The sequence below is a fragment of the Caretta caretta genome, chromosome 15, assembly GCF_965140235.1.
Source record: "Caretta caretta isolate rCarCar2 chromosome 15, rCarCar1.hap1, whole genome shotgun sequence".
Taxonomy (NCBI): Eukaryota; Metazoa; Chordata; order Testudines; family Cheloniidae; genus Caretta; species Caretta caretta.
Window position 1 is genome coordinate 26571746 of NC_134220.1, and position 14420 is coordinate 26586165.

Here is a 14420-nt window from a genome sequence, read left to right on the forward strand (position 1 = left end):
GGAAACAGTGTTTGAGCACTGCATCTTAAACATGGTTCCCCAACTCTCTGCAGCCCAGGATAAACTTACCCTAAATCAACAAGAGGAAGAGTATTTGTTTTGCATCCCTCATTTTTGATATTAAGGCAGCTCTGTGTGGTGTGCTCATGTGAGCACCCTAAATAGTTCTAGAGGGAGAGATCAGCTGCCCAAGAACAGAGGGCATGTTGGAATTCCAAATATTCCTGCCTCCTTCTGAAATTAAATGTTTTTAATCCGCATCTCATGGAAACTGACTAGCTGAAGCATGAGACTTCCTTTACACTAGAAGGGGCAATTAAATACTTGATTCTTCAACCATGATTTTTAAAAGGCTTGGAGTCTTTATCATCCTTATCCATTTGATGAAGCTTACTTGGAGTCTGTTTTGGTCATATTAATCTTCCTTTAAATATTAGCATAGAATATCTGAGCTGTCTTTAAATTATGGAATGTTCTTGAGGCTAAAATAGAGTTGACAGCTAAGCTGTCAAATTTCAAGACAAGCACCAGTAAAGTAATGGAGAGAAGATAAATTAATGTGCATGAAAATGAAACTCTTCACTGCTTAGTGAATATAAATGCTGTAGGTAGAATACATCTACTTTGCTGCTGAACATGCCTAGTATGCCCCAGCATTCCATTACATTCATTGGAACAGGAAAAGGGTGCACCAGCAGTGAACAGGCTGCATATAATGATCTGTGTCTGTGTGTGTTTTAGACTGACTCCTGTCTAACCTGGGTCCAGTTAAAGCTTTTTGCCTATTCCATAGATCTGAGCTCCACAAATAACCAGTTATAACTTGTGCTCTGATGTTTGAAAAAGTTGCTCTAGATCAAAGCTTGCTTCGTAGTCTGGGATAAAATAAATATTGTGTATGTGGCCAGTCATGGTATGTCTTGAATTGTTCTCTTCCACGCATGTCTCTAAAATGTGAAACTTCTCTCAGTTGAGAAACCACATTTTAAAAACTTTTATAACCTAGTAATAAACTAAATCACAAGGTCTGTACGTTTATCCTGTCAAGGGTATATTGTAATATGTGAAACTAGCTATTGATCACAGGCCTTGAATGCATGTTGTAGCTGTTTGTGTAAAAGCATAAGTTGGCAAATGCATCCAGTGATCCTTTCCAGTTGATTTGTGTCCTCAGACATCTCAATACAAATGTAATGAACAGGAAATCTAATTAGACATAGTTTGATACAGCTAAGGGAAAGTGACAAATTGAGTATCTGTTGCTACTTGTTATGGCTCCATTTTTTTTTCTTTCCATTTCTCGTTCTTTTTGTTCGCATTGCTTGCTGTGTTCATAGTACTCCACAGTTTGAAGGCTTTTTTATTATGTGAACAAGACTGATGCATTTAATTTATACAGTACTCAGTACAGATCTTTTTTGTCTAAATCACTAATGGGACATGGTGAGACAATATTTGGATTGAACTGATAGGAGACACTAGTTCCAATTATTTCAGTGACTCTTAATATGAGAGAACTAGTATCTCAGTGTGTATTAATTTAGCCCTGATGATTACATACATGTATGTACCCTCATAAGTTTACTACTCATTTGTTTCTGATTTAAACACATGCTGACGAATGAATGAAGCCCTCTGATAAAGGAGACCAAATGTTGCTTGCTGAAATGTTCTTATATTTCTGCTTTACTCAAAAGCAACTGCTCTGTCTCAGAGCCAAATTTATCATGATAAAGTATTTGTTTTTCAAGAGAAATGGCAGGATTAAAGTCTCTAAGCAACTGTAAATGCTTAAAAGAATCCTCTGAAAGAGTTACTTTTAAAGTTTCCTCTCTTGTGAGGGGCATTTCTGCATTGGATAAGGGAATAGTTTAGATGGCCTAGCAGGGATGATAAATCTAATAGAAGACTTCACCTGATGGTCATATAATATGAATGGAAACATCTCAATTTACATTTAAAGGAACATTGAGCTATTTCTGCCTTATGTGGCAGAGGCAGGGGAGAACTTTGTTAGGATCAGGGGTGAAATCCTGGCCCCACTGCGGTAAATGGCAAAACTGGCATTGAATTTAGTGGGGTCAGGATTTCACCCCACAACCTTGGATACTCCTAAGTGCCACTCCAATGATGATGCAGCTTTAAGGCATTCTGCCCAAACAGAGGAGTGCTAGATTGGTCCAATGTCAGTCCCTTCTGGTCCAGCTGGTGTAGGGGATATTCTGGAGTGGGAGTGAGAAGGGAGAAATTGGGGTGCACCCTGACGATCCTGGCTAGTAGGGCAGATCCTTGTATAGGTGATAACAACCCTCCTCAAGTTTGAGCATCCCTGAGTGGTTCCACCCCCAGTAGTTTGGTTGTGCCCCAGACATACTCCAGAATCAGGGGAAATAAAGTTGGCCTAAAACTACACAGGTCCACCTTCCCCTTGTTTGCCAAGTGCTGCTCTAGTGCACCTGAGAGAGCTCTTGGTATTTCTTGCTAACCAGGAAGATATGCTATATCTGTTCTCACAATTTAAGCTATTATATAGCTTAACACTTATTCAGAGCCTTATTTTTTTTACATTGTTTTGTTGTAAAATAATGAATGAAGTTTCTTATTTCCTTCATTAAATTTTCACTTTTGACTTGTGTCAAGCTGCATGGATGGAAATTGGAATTCAATGAAAAATGTTGTCTGTGCATTTTTAAAATGTTACTTAAATAAAAACAACCTTAATGTGCTGGATATATAATTTTTTTTTTGTATCAAAACAGTATTGCGTTTAAAACAACTGATTAGAGGAAGTATTATCTGTAGCTAACAAATTGATCTGTTTGTTTCTGGTTACCATGTCCTTCAGTATTTTTAGAAGTAGTAGATCTGAACCTCCTGTTTTTGTTCATGAATTTGAAGAGGAAAAGAAGCTTTTTTGCTTTTTCAATTCCCAACTGGTTTCTCAACTTTGAATGAACTAGTTATTGAGATGAAATAAAGAGAATATTCTCTGCACCAGGAGAAGACCCTACTGCTGTCAAAAGCTGCTTTAGCACTTCAACAAACCCTAGTTCCAGGTGCTTAACCAGTGACTTCCAGCAGTTCAGCGGTTTAACTTTTATTTTTAAAACTTCAGCAGCAAACACGTACTGTCTGAATATTTTCTTATTCCATTCAAATTATTTTAATAAATTTAAAATAAGTTTAGGCTTTATTATGAATTGTCATAATTTCAAATTTATTTTAGTTTTTTAAAAATCCAGTTTTGAATTTGTTTTAAATCGGATGTTTATCCACTCTCTGATTAGGACTTCCCTGCAGTGTTTGGAGCCCAAACTTTGCAGCATAGTGCTACTGCACGACAATCAGTAAGTGACATTGCCAAGTCTGTTTTCATTGTCCAGATGTAGTGAGAATTAAATTATATCATTAAAATATTGTATTGATCTAAAAATGGAAGTGTTTAAATCTGTTAATGTTAAACCTGTTGTTTGTAAAGTGATAGATTAAAATATACAGTTCAGTTTTAAATCTTTATTCTTCCTTTCCAGGTGGCTATGGTGGAGGTTCAGCTAGAAAGAGATTATGCCTACCCTCCAGGTCTCTTGATAGCTTTCAGTGCCTGTACTACTGTGCTTGTTGCCATTCACCTCTTTGCTCTCATGATAAGCACCTGCATTCTTCCAAATATAGAGGCCGTTAGTAATGTGCACAATCTCAACTCTGTAAAGGAGTCTCCGCACGAGCGTATGCACCGGCACATTGAGCTCGCCTGGGCGTTTTCCACTGTCATTGGGACTTTGCTCTTCCTTGCAGAAGTGGTGCTGCTGTGTTGGGTGAAATTTCTTCCACAAGGGACACCTTCTAATGAGTCAGTCCATGACAACAATTCCACCATCACCCCAGGAGCAGCAGCAGCTATTGCCTCAACATCTATTATGGTTCCTTTTGGATTGATTTTCATTGTATTTGCAGTCCACTTCTATAGGTCACTGGTTAGCCACAAAACAGACAGGCAGTTTCAAGAACTGAATGAACTTGCTGAGTTTGCGCGACTCCAGGATCAGCTGGACCACAGAGGCGACACCTTGCCACCTCCTGGCAGCCATTTTGTATAAAGCTATATTTGGTTTCAAATCCATTTTTTGTTTCTGCCTTGCTATGTTGACTCCTCCTTGCGTGAACTAGCTGGACTGTTGATTTATTTTAAAGAGAGATTTATAAGTTCTGTGCTAATTTCTAACAGTAAAAAAATACCATGATATCTTAGACAACTGACATCTGAAGAGACTGATGTTGGGGTATGGCTGCACTGAGCATGCATCTCTCATCCTTCTTCTTATCATCTGAATTGTTTATTTTTAATGGTGAATATATCAATGCGTAAGAAGAATTACATTTTAGGCCTTGGTATTTGTTAGTGGTGGGAGGGAAGCCTTATTTCTTTCTATTTGATGTTGGTGTTTGCTAGAAAGTATTGCTTGTCCAATACATGTAGCATGGCACAATACAAATTACTTGGGACTTGGAGTAATTAGCATTTGGTTTCAGTGCTAAACTGTGAACTCTAAAAGTCTGATGAAAGGTAAAATTGAGAGCTTTTCCACCTTTCCTTTTCCCACTAGCTCCCCCAATCATGGTTTTTCTGCCAAGTAACTATTACTGTATTAATTTCTATAGGGCCTTTTGCCATGGCAGCTACCAGATACCCATGATCAGTCCTATTGTGATGTGCATCTGTAGGACTGGTTTCAGAGCAGCAGCCGTGTTAGTCTGTATCTGCAAAAAGAACAGGAGTGCCACAAGTACTCCTGTTCTTTTTATCTGTAGGACTGAGGCCCTAAGTCTGCTCTTCTTTTGGGAAGAAAATAGAGAGAAAAGCAATACCTGCTTTAAAATTCATGGGAGCAGATATGTTCTCCGAAGTGATAAAATTGCCTGTTTTCATTGAAGAACCGTTTTAAAAAAATAAATAGATGGAGAAACTACCACCAGATTTTTTTTTTTTCTTGGTTGAAAACTTGCTATTAATGGCTTTTCTCTAGCAATAACATACACCGGTAGAGACTAAACCACAGTAGAGCTACTGCTTTTGTTCCAAACCAAAGTAGCAAATATTTTATACTTTTTATATATTAAATATATTTTTGAATAAAATCTCAGATACAAATGATAAAAGGCGCTTTGTCTGTGTGGGAATCCCAAGTAAACTGCTCCGCCTTGATCTTGTTCAGTGGAAAAATCTTCTGCTTGCTCAAATATTGTATCTAAGATATTAAATCTTAATTACACATGATTTTTGCTTCCAAAATGCTGTGGAAGACCACTTATTGCTACATAGACTTATTTATGAAAACAACTGATTTTTATTTGAAGAAGTAGGATTGCTTCTTAATTGTAAGACCTGTATATTTTATTGAACGAAGCTGCTGTTTTAGCCTCAAGCTATTGTGTCAAATTCTAAGTTCTTCCTCAAGCAAAAACTCACACTTGACAAGGATTATCGGATTTGGCCTCAATTCGTTCAGAATTTGTGTGACTCTGGATACATTTAAAAGTGAATTGTGGCTTTTGGACAGCGTTTCTCCTGCCTTCACTGAAGGATGGAAATGGGTGGGATAGTTGGTGAAAAATCTCTTTGAAGCCAGAAACTACCAGTTTGTGATACGTTCAGATCCCATGGAACAGAACTGGGATCTCAGCTTGTAGCTGCTAATATAGAACGTAATCCTGTAATTTTGTGATCGGAGGTAACAAATTCAGTCATGGCCTAATCGGAACTATGCCTCTTTGACTTCAAGTGGAGCTGTGCATGCTTTTGCTTACGTTGAATGAAGTCAGTTATGCCTGGCCTCTTTACCAGATGAATTCAACATGCTTTACAAATTAAGGTCCTAATTTTGCAAACACTGACTCCTGAGGGTAGTACTTATTATCATGAGTAGTCCCACTTGCATCAATGCAACTGACTTATTAGCAAAAGCACTACTCCCAATAAGATGTGTTGAGAAGACTGGACCCAAAGTGCAGTTTATATTCTAAAAAATTACTTTGAAGTTTGTATCAGAGTGCTGTGGCTATATCTCAGTGACATTTTTGCTCCTATTTTGCTCTGTTCACAAGCAAAAACATTCTTTGCGTTGCAGTCCCCAAAAACTCCTGGATATGAAAGTCAAACAGAAATTCTCTCTGGTTTTGACATTACCAGTGTTTTTGCAGCTGAAATATAACAGTTGATGAGCAGAATTCCGCTCACGGTTCCACAACTGTTCGTTCCTGTAGTGCTAGTGGGATTATATTAGTAAAAACTTTAGTAAACGGCATTCTGAAATGGTCTTGAAAATTTACCAGCCGGAGCAAAAAACCCAGTTGCCCATCCTTTACTGAGTTGTTGACAGTGATAAATCTAATGATACCTTACTTAACCTGGGAAAGTAGACTTTTAGAAAGCTGTGGTAAAGTAAGCATACTGGAGCAAATATCTTAAAGGGACACTATCAAGTTTAAATAAAACTTCACTTTTCTGAAAGCTTTGTACCTTCCAATTTATGTATAACTCTTAAAAATTGCTATAGATGAAAGAGGATAGAAAATAAATAGATACATTCTCCTCCCCTCCCCCCAAGGGTGTGTGTAGAAGGGGGTCGCTTTCGTTGTTTCTCCTGGATACGTCACTTTTCCCCTCTTGTGTGAATCTTTCACAAAGCAACAGCAGAGGAAAACTTTTAAAAATAGAAAATGTGGGTTTGTAAAAGGACAAGGTAAATAGGGCACCTTATTAATTTTTTTTAACTGTTTGCATTCCTTTTAAATTAGAGCTATTACTAGTCATTTTTTCTGACCATAACTGCACTTTAAGCCTTTAGGCACAACTCATTTATGTATTTTCCCCATTCTTCAGCTGGGGAAATGGTCACAAAAGATGTGTCTTGTGCAAGATCACATATTAACTGCATGGCAGAGGCACAAATAAAGACCAGAACTCATGATGTCAAGTCTGTTCTCTAAACAGTACAGTGCACTCAATTTTATTCTGTTCCAATTTATACTAATGGTATTAAGCATTTACTTTAAACAGTTTAAACACCAGTTGCTGTATATATTGTACTTAGATTTAAAATTGAAATAAAATATGCTTATAATTTGTCTTGTCACCAAGACATCTGACAAACATCTTGTTCTGTAACTGTCACTCATTTTACTCCATTTAGTTACACGGTGCCAGTAATAATCTCAGTTTCGTGAAGATATCCTCTTACGTGTTCAGTGATTCACTTTTCAGAGTCTTGAGTGTAATGTGGTACATGGGCTACCAGGTGCAGACAAAACCCTTCCTGACTCCACAAATAGGCATAAAGAGAATAATGTGGTCACAGTCTCTTTCCTCACTTTAACACTGCTTTATTCTTGGGACTAAACCTGACCTTGATACTGTTCTCGACTCAGTGTTTTTTTTAAAGGAGGCTCTTACTTAAATTAGAGTTTGGGGAGTCAATTGAATGAACTCAACAAAAATACATTCCCATTTTCATTGATATTCAGAAGTGCAGTGTAAATTGGATGAACTAATCACACACTAACTGATTAACAGTGATTTTTTTTGTTTTTTTTCATGAATCAGCTTCAGATATTCTGATGTAACATGGCACTTGTGTGCTTTACACATATGAATCCTCATAGCAGTTCTCTGCAGAAGGTACATATATCTCTTGCACCAATTTGGAAATATATCTAACGTAACCTAGCATGCCTTCATTGACTTCAGCCTAACGATGTGTGTTCTCGGGCAGGCGTTCTCAACCTTTTTCTTTGAGGACCCCCCAACATGCTATAACAATTCCACAGCCCACCTGGGCTATAACTATTTTTGTTCATGTAAAAGCCAGGGCTAGCATTAGGGGGTAGCAAGCAGGGCAATTGCCCGAGCCCCATGGCACAGGGGCCCCCGTGAAGCTAAGTTGCTTAGGCTTCAGCTTCAGCACCGGGTGGCAGGGCATTGGGCCCCTGCTTCAGCCCCGTGTAGTGGGGCTTCGGCTTGCTGTCCCGGGCCCCAGCAAGTCTAATGTCAGCCCTGCTTGGCAGCCTCCCTGAAACCTTCTCGTGGCCCCCCAAGAGGCACCAGACCCCTGGTAGAGAACCACTGCTCTAAGGTTAAGTGACTTACTGAAGGCAAGAGAGAGGTAGAGCTAGGCTTAGAATTTGCCTTCTATTTACCAGATGTGGATTTTGATCACACACAGTGGTTCTCAGGCCTACTTGATGACATTTATCTAGAGCACCAGCTGTTAAGTAGAGTGGTGGCTTTTACTAAGACCATACATAGTTACTGAGAAGACTGGGTATTTCAAAACATGTTTTTGAAAATTCATTATAGCTTACTGTGGAGTATGTAAGGGAAATGCAGCTTCCCATCTCCCCTGTGCAGGCACAAAAAGCTGTGAGACTAATGGAAACACTGGGATTCCTCTGTACAGGGAAGGCATGCCATAGGGATGCTGGGCCAGGGGCACTATACTCCTCCCCTCAGCATCTCACAGAGCTGTTCTCAGCAGAAGCTTACTGTGTGGGAGTGAGGGTGAAGGTGTGACCAGTCCAACTAAACTTCAGCATCTTTTGGCCAAAAAACTTGGGGGAATATGGAGGGCTCTGGCTGCTACTATAGCCTGTGGGTGATAGGAAATGTAGGAAGAATTCTATTCTCCTGGGCAGCCCCTACATATCTAGTTCACCTACCAAAAGCCAATTCATTTGGGCTTTGATGGGAGAAATCCTCCTCAGCTGTGACAGGGCATCGTAATAGATCGCTATTTCCTTCCTCCCTTTCAAGTTGAGCTAGAAAATACTTCTGTAGGATTATAAGGAATTTCTTGTATGAAACCTGCAGCCTTTTTGGATCAAGACTAGTAGTCACTTTGGGAAGAAATCATCTCCCCATAACTAAATGGACATTATTGTAAACCTGGCACTTATGGGTAGTGTTTTGGGAATGGCTGTCTTGCTGGAAAATGACCTCTTTGTAACACACTACAGTATGGCAGTCATGTATCTGGCTGCAAACCAGGTTCCATCTCACCTTTTCATTTAATTTTTTTAAATGGTGTTCAGTGCAGCATGAAAATGATTCTTAGTTCCAATAAAGCTACCCCTATGTACAGAAATTTGTAAACTCAATTAATACTCTTGGGATGTATAGAAGGCAAAGTCAAGCAAGCCCATATTAAAAACCCTAACTGCACCCACCAGCAGAATGCACCTCTTTCTGCAATACCAGGCTGACATCTATGCCAGCACGTAGTTTCATTCACCCATCTGTACTAGTCTGTTTTTAATTTAACAGGAGCACTAGTATTACACTGAGTTAGTGCTATGGTCTGAAGAAAATATAAATACAGACCTTCCAGGAGGAGGACTTTCATTCAGAGTGCCATCCATGACTTTAATTCTTGTAACTGACATGAAAGTATGGATAATGTGTGCTTGGCTTTCAGCCCACTTAACATGGCCATCTGGTATTAAAACAGCCTGGAAATTGGTTTATGATCAGACTTAGGTTTTCTATAATATAGTGTCAAAGGAGGTCAACACCTACTTCTAATTTATTCATGGGCAGAATTATTTCTTCCTATAAGGCCTCTTCAGCTTCCAAACTCCTGAGTAAAATGGATCCTGTCCAAATGGAAATACAGAATGAAGTGTACATTGTGGCAGTTTTGAGGAACTAATTAATTTCTTGAGAACCAAGTAGGTTTTGGTGCTGCTTCTCTGCTTTACAAAACACACCGTCTCATGTACCATGGATCTAGAAAGATGATTCAAATGAAGAAGTAACAATGAGTCTTTTGTTCTTTTCTCATATCTTTATCAGCAGCCTGTTCTCATTCTTGGCTGTCGTCAAGCATTGCCTGGGCCTCTTCTAAAACATCATCTGGATGGGCCTGTTCAATCTAAATTAAAACCACAAATATTGTACTCAATGTAATTAAAGAAGTTCAGGATTTGTAAACGCTGATTATTCAAGAGCTGCTGTAGAATCTCCCTCTTAACTGGACTTAAATTTATCCTGCAGTCTTTCACTAAATCCTTTAAAACACTTCCTACAACTTTCCTGATTTTATTATGACAACAAGTGCCTATTTATTACTTCTCCTTTCAATATCTATGTATAGGCTATTTATCTTAGCAAGTACATAGTCTAGACAAAGTATAACCCAGGCATGCCACAGTGCTTTGCATGGTTGATGTTGACTTGTAGATCCTGTTAACAGACTAGAGAGGAAAAATGTGGTAAAGTCGCAAGCATATTTTTGACAACAGGGGAGTTGTGGCCTATTTGTCTACAGTCAACAAATGGGGACTGTCTCTGGGAGTGCTAGTATCGGTTGCTTCTGAGGAAGGTGCAAAAAACCTCAGCATGGAAAATGATGGAATAACCTGCATACTGGGAAAGTTTCTTCCTTATCCTAGTCAAATAGTGGTTAATTTATCCCCTGAAGCATGAGGGTTTATAGCCCCTCTTTTAAAAAATAAAATAAAATCCTACTTAATGTAATTGGATGTCATCATCCATATGAATAGCTAATTGTTTTTTAAAATTACACAGATTTACTGTTGTGGAAGAAAGCTGTTTCCAATTACAATTCATTATTTTGTATACTTCTATTGTGTCCCTCTTATTCGCCTCTAAACTAAAGAATACCAATAATGTTAATGTCTTTGTCTTTCTATGCGTCAAACTATTTTTATCATCTGTCTCTGGACCCCTTCTCTATTTCTCCTCTATCCTCTTTTCATATCGGGTGATCAGCTCTGTCCACAGTATGACAATCTTCCATGGTTTTTATCACCTTTTCAGTATTTTCTATTCTATTCCTTATGCAGCCTGTCACTTTTCTTTCTGGACTTAAACACATGCTGACAAATTCGTCAAGCCCTCTGATAAAGGTTGCTTGCTGAAATTTTCTTGTTATTTCTGCTTTACTCAAAAGCAACTGCTCTGTCTCAGACAAATTTATCAGGATAATGTATTTGTTTTTCAAGAGAAATGGCAGGATTAAAGTCTCTAAGCATCTGTAAATGCTTATAAGAATCTTCTGAAAGAGTTGCTTTTAAAGTTTCCTCTCTTGCTAGGGGCATTTCTGCACTGACTAATGAAATAGTTTATGTGGCCCAGCAGGGATGATAAATATAATACATGACCATCAAGTGAAGTTTTCTAAAATGAATGGAAACCTCTCAGTTTACATTTAAAGGAACATTGAGCTATTTCTGCCTCATGTGGCAGAGGCAGGGGAGAACTTCATTAGGATCAGGTGTGAAATCCTGGCCCCACTGAAGTAAATGGCAAAACTTCCATTGAATTTAGTGGGGTCAGCTTTTCACCCCACATCCTTGGCCACTCCTAAGCAGATATGCCAAACCCATGGAAAAAACGCAGAAATTGGGCTTGTCTTTGGCTTAATTGGCTTGTGAGTTGCTTGTTGGCTAGTTTTTGCTTGTAGCTTGTTGCTTCCTTTTTTTTAAGATCGGCTCCCAGCAAGCAGGGGCAAGGGCGGGGAGAAGAGGGGAGAGAGTTGGGGTGCACAGTGGGCCCACCACAGTCCCAGACTGCGGGCCAGGGGGATCTAGTCACATAGAATGTTGGGGTTCTTAGGGATGGGCTTGTTTTGGCCTTGTTTTCAAATGGGATTAGCTTGATTTTTTACTTACTGTGAAAGTCGAGGTGCTTGTTTACTGCGTGAAAGTTGGCAACTGTGCTCCTAAGTGCCACTCCAATGATGATGCAGCTTTAAGGCATTCTGCCCAAACAGAGGAGTGCTAGATTGGTCCAATGCCAGCCCTGCCTGGCCCAGCTGGTGTAGGGGATATTCTGGAGTGGGAGCGAGAAGGGAAAAATTGGGGGTGTACCCTGGCAATCCTGGCTAGTAGGGTAGATCCTTGTATTGGTGATAACCCTCCTCAAGTTAGAGCATCCCTGAGTGGTTCCACCCCCAGTAGTTTGGTTGTGCCCCAGACGTACTCCAAAATCCGGGGAAATAAAGGTGGCCTAAAACTACACAGGTCCACCTTCCCCTTGTTTGCCAAGTGCTGCTCTAGTGCACCTGAGAGACTAGCTCCAAATCTTCACTCAAGGAGTTTCCTACAGTTTCCTATGTTTCAAGTCATACAGCCAGAGTGTGGTTCTTCCTGCCCACCTACAGATCTGGAAGGGAGTTCCACCCCTTAAACCTGTGGATGTTCTGAGATCTATTTTGACCTTGGGACATCATTGCAACCCTGGGTCATCCACATGGAGGCCTCTAGGCATGGCTCCCTTGGCTTTGCAGTTCCCATGGTTCCTGCTGGGAGTTGTTCCACTATAACCTTTGGGGATGGGAGGATTGCAGCTATGCATGGTGACCACATGCTAGTTCGTACGGCCTTACTAATATGCTTGGACTTGAGAGGAGACGCCTGTGCTGGGGAACTAGTCCTCGACTCTGTCCCATGTAGCTGAGGAGTGGCTTTCTAGATGTCTGGGGGCCAGAGGCAGAGAGGAAGTAGTAGAGATACTGCTTTTCCTTCCAGCCTTCCCAACCCTCTCCACCATTCTCATTTGGCTATCCCTAGCATAGTGGAGAAGCGCTTTACGCTTTGGGCCCCATGTATCTTAGGCCACAGCTGCACTGCAATAAAAGATCTGTGGCATGGCTGTGGCTGGCCCAGGTCAGCAGACTCAGGCTTGCAGGGCTCAGGTAGCAAGGCTAAAAATTGCGGTGTAGATGTTTGGGCTTAAGCTAGAGCCCAGCCTCTGAAACCCCAGAAGGTGGTTGGTCTCAAAAATCTGAGCTTCTGCACACCTGCACTGCAATTTTTAGCCCCCAGGCCCAAGCTCTATAAGCCCAAGTCAGCAGAGAGCCACGGGTTTTTTTTTACTGCAGTATGAACATAGCTATTATCCTTAGAGTCTGCATCACTCTTGTAGTTGAGATCAGCAGGAGATGGATAAACTGACAATCTCTAATTTTGTATGGCTGGGGAAAAATACAGTGAAGTATTCCTACTTTTTTTTAGAATTTGTTTCACTTCCCTTGTGGCCTAACAGAGCCTTAAAATGCTGATCCTCAAGGCCTGGCTGACTTATGGAAATTAACTTGGAATTGGCAGGGCAGTTATTTTGTTGGCATTAACTTATGTGTTGTCTTTACTGACGATGCGTCTTACAATAGATGTATCTTAGAAATGGATTAAGTGAAATGTGGCCCCATTGGCTACCTCAGGCCCAGAGTGTAGGATTCGTTAAAATGTTTCAATTATAACCTAACATGATAAGAAATTTACACTGGTTTTGGTTTGGATTTAAGGCAGGGTGGTTGATTAAAAATCAGTAGTGTTTTTTTAAATCATGGCAAGCAGGAAATCTCAATTTAAATATCTATTTTAATCTTGTTTTGCATTTGTACTCTTTTTTCTTTTTGACAGGTTTCAGAGGAACAGCCGTGTTAGTCTGTATTCACAAAAAGAAAAGGAGTACTTGTAGCACCTTAGAGACTAACCAATTTATTTGAGCATGAGCTTTCGTGAGCTACAGCTCACTTCATCAGATGTATACCGTGGAAACTGCAGCAGACTTTATATACACACAGAGAATATGAAACAATCTCTGTGTGTATATAAAGTCTGCTGCAGTTTCCACGGTATACATTTGATGAAGTGAGCTGTAGCTCACGAAAGCTCATGCTCAAATAAATTGGTTAGTCTCTAAGGTGCCACAAGTACTCCTTTTCTTTTTTCTTTTTGTTTTCCTAAAGAAAGGTTGATTCTCACTGGTTGCTATTAACGTTTATTTGCAATTAAATATAGTATCTAGATTGTTCTTGGTATTTCTTCTTAACCAGGAAGACATGCTATATCTGTTCTCACAATTTAAGCTATTATATAGCTTAACACTTATTCAGAGCCTTATTTTTTTTACATTGTTTTGTTGTAAAATAATGAATGACGTTTATTTCCTTCATTAAATTTTTACTTTTGACTTGCATCAAGCTGCATGAATGGAAATTGGAATTCAATGAAAAATGTTTTCTGTGCATTTTTAAAATGTTATTTAAATAAAAACAACCTTAATGTGCTGGATATGTAAATTTATTTTTTTGTATCAAAACAGTATTGCATTTAAAACCACTGATTAGAGGAAGCTAACGAACTGATCTGATTGTTTCTGGTCACCATGTCCTTCAGTATTTTTAGAAGTAGTAGATCTGAACCTCCTGTTTTTGTTCATGAATTTGAAGAGGAAAAAAAGCTTTTTTGCTTTTTCAACTCCTAACTGGTTTCTCAACTTTGAATGAACTATTCTTTGCACCAGGAGAAGAGGCTACTGCTGTTAAGTTTCTTGAGAACTTCAACAAACTCTAGTTTCAGGTGCTTAGCCACTGACTTCCAGCAGTTCAGTGGTTTAACTT

General features: G+C 39.5%; 1 protein-coding gene across 3 annotated transcripts in view; it reads left to right on the forward strand.

The window, feature by feature from the left end:
- Nucleotides 1-14420, forward strand: part of LOC125622917 (calcium release-activated calcium channel protein 1) — a 32489-nt gene that overhangs the window by 14665 nt on the left and 3404 nt on the right. Inside the window, exons 2-3 of one of the 3 annotated variants that reach the window (XM_048821533.2) lie at nt 3288-3347; nt 3531-7152. The exons of 1 other annotated variant lie outside the window; for it this stretch is intronic. In XM_048821533.2, coding sequence (XP_048677490.1) covers nt 3288-3347; nt 3531-4097 — 627 coding nt within the window. In that variant the 3' untranslated portion in view covers nt 4098-7152. Of the gene's footprint in view, nt 1-3287; nt 3348-3530; nt 7153-14420 lie in introns of those variants that run through there. One more of the 3 variants, XM_048821535.2, reaches the window with a different exon arrangement.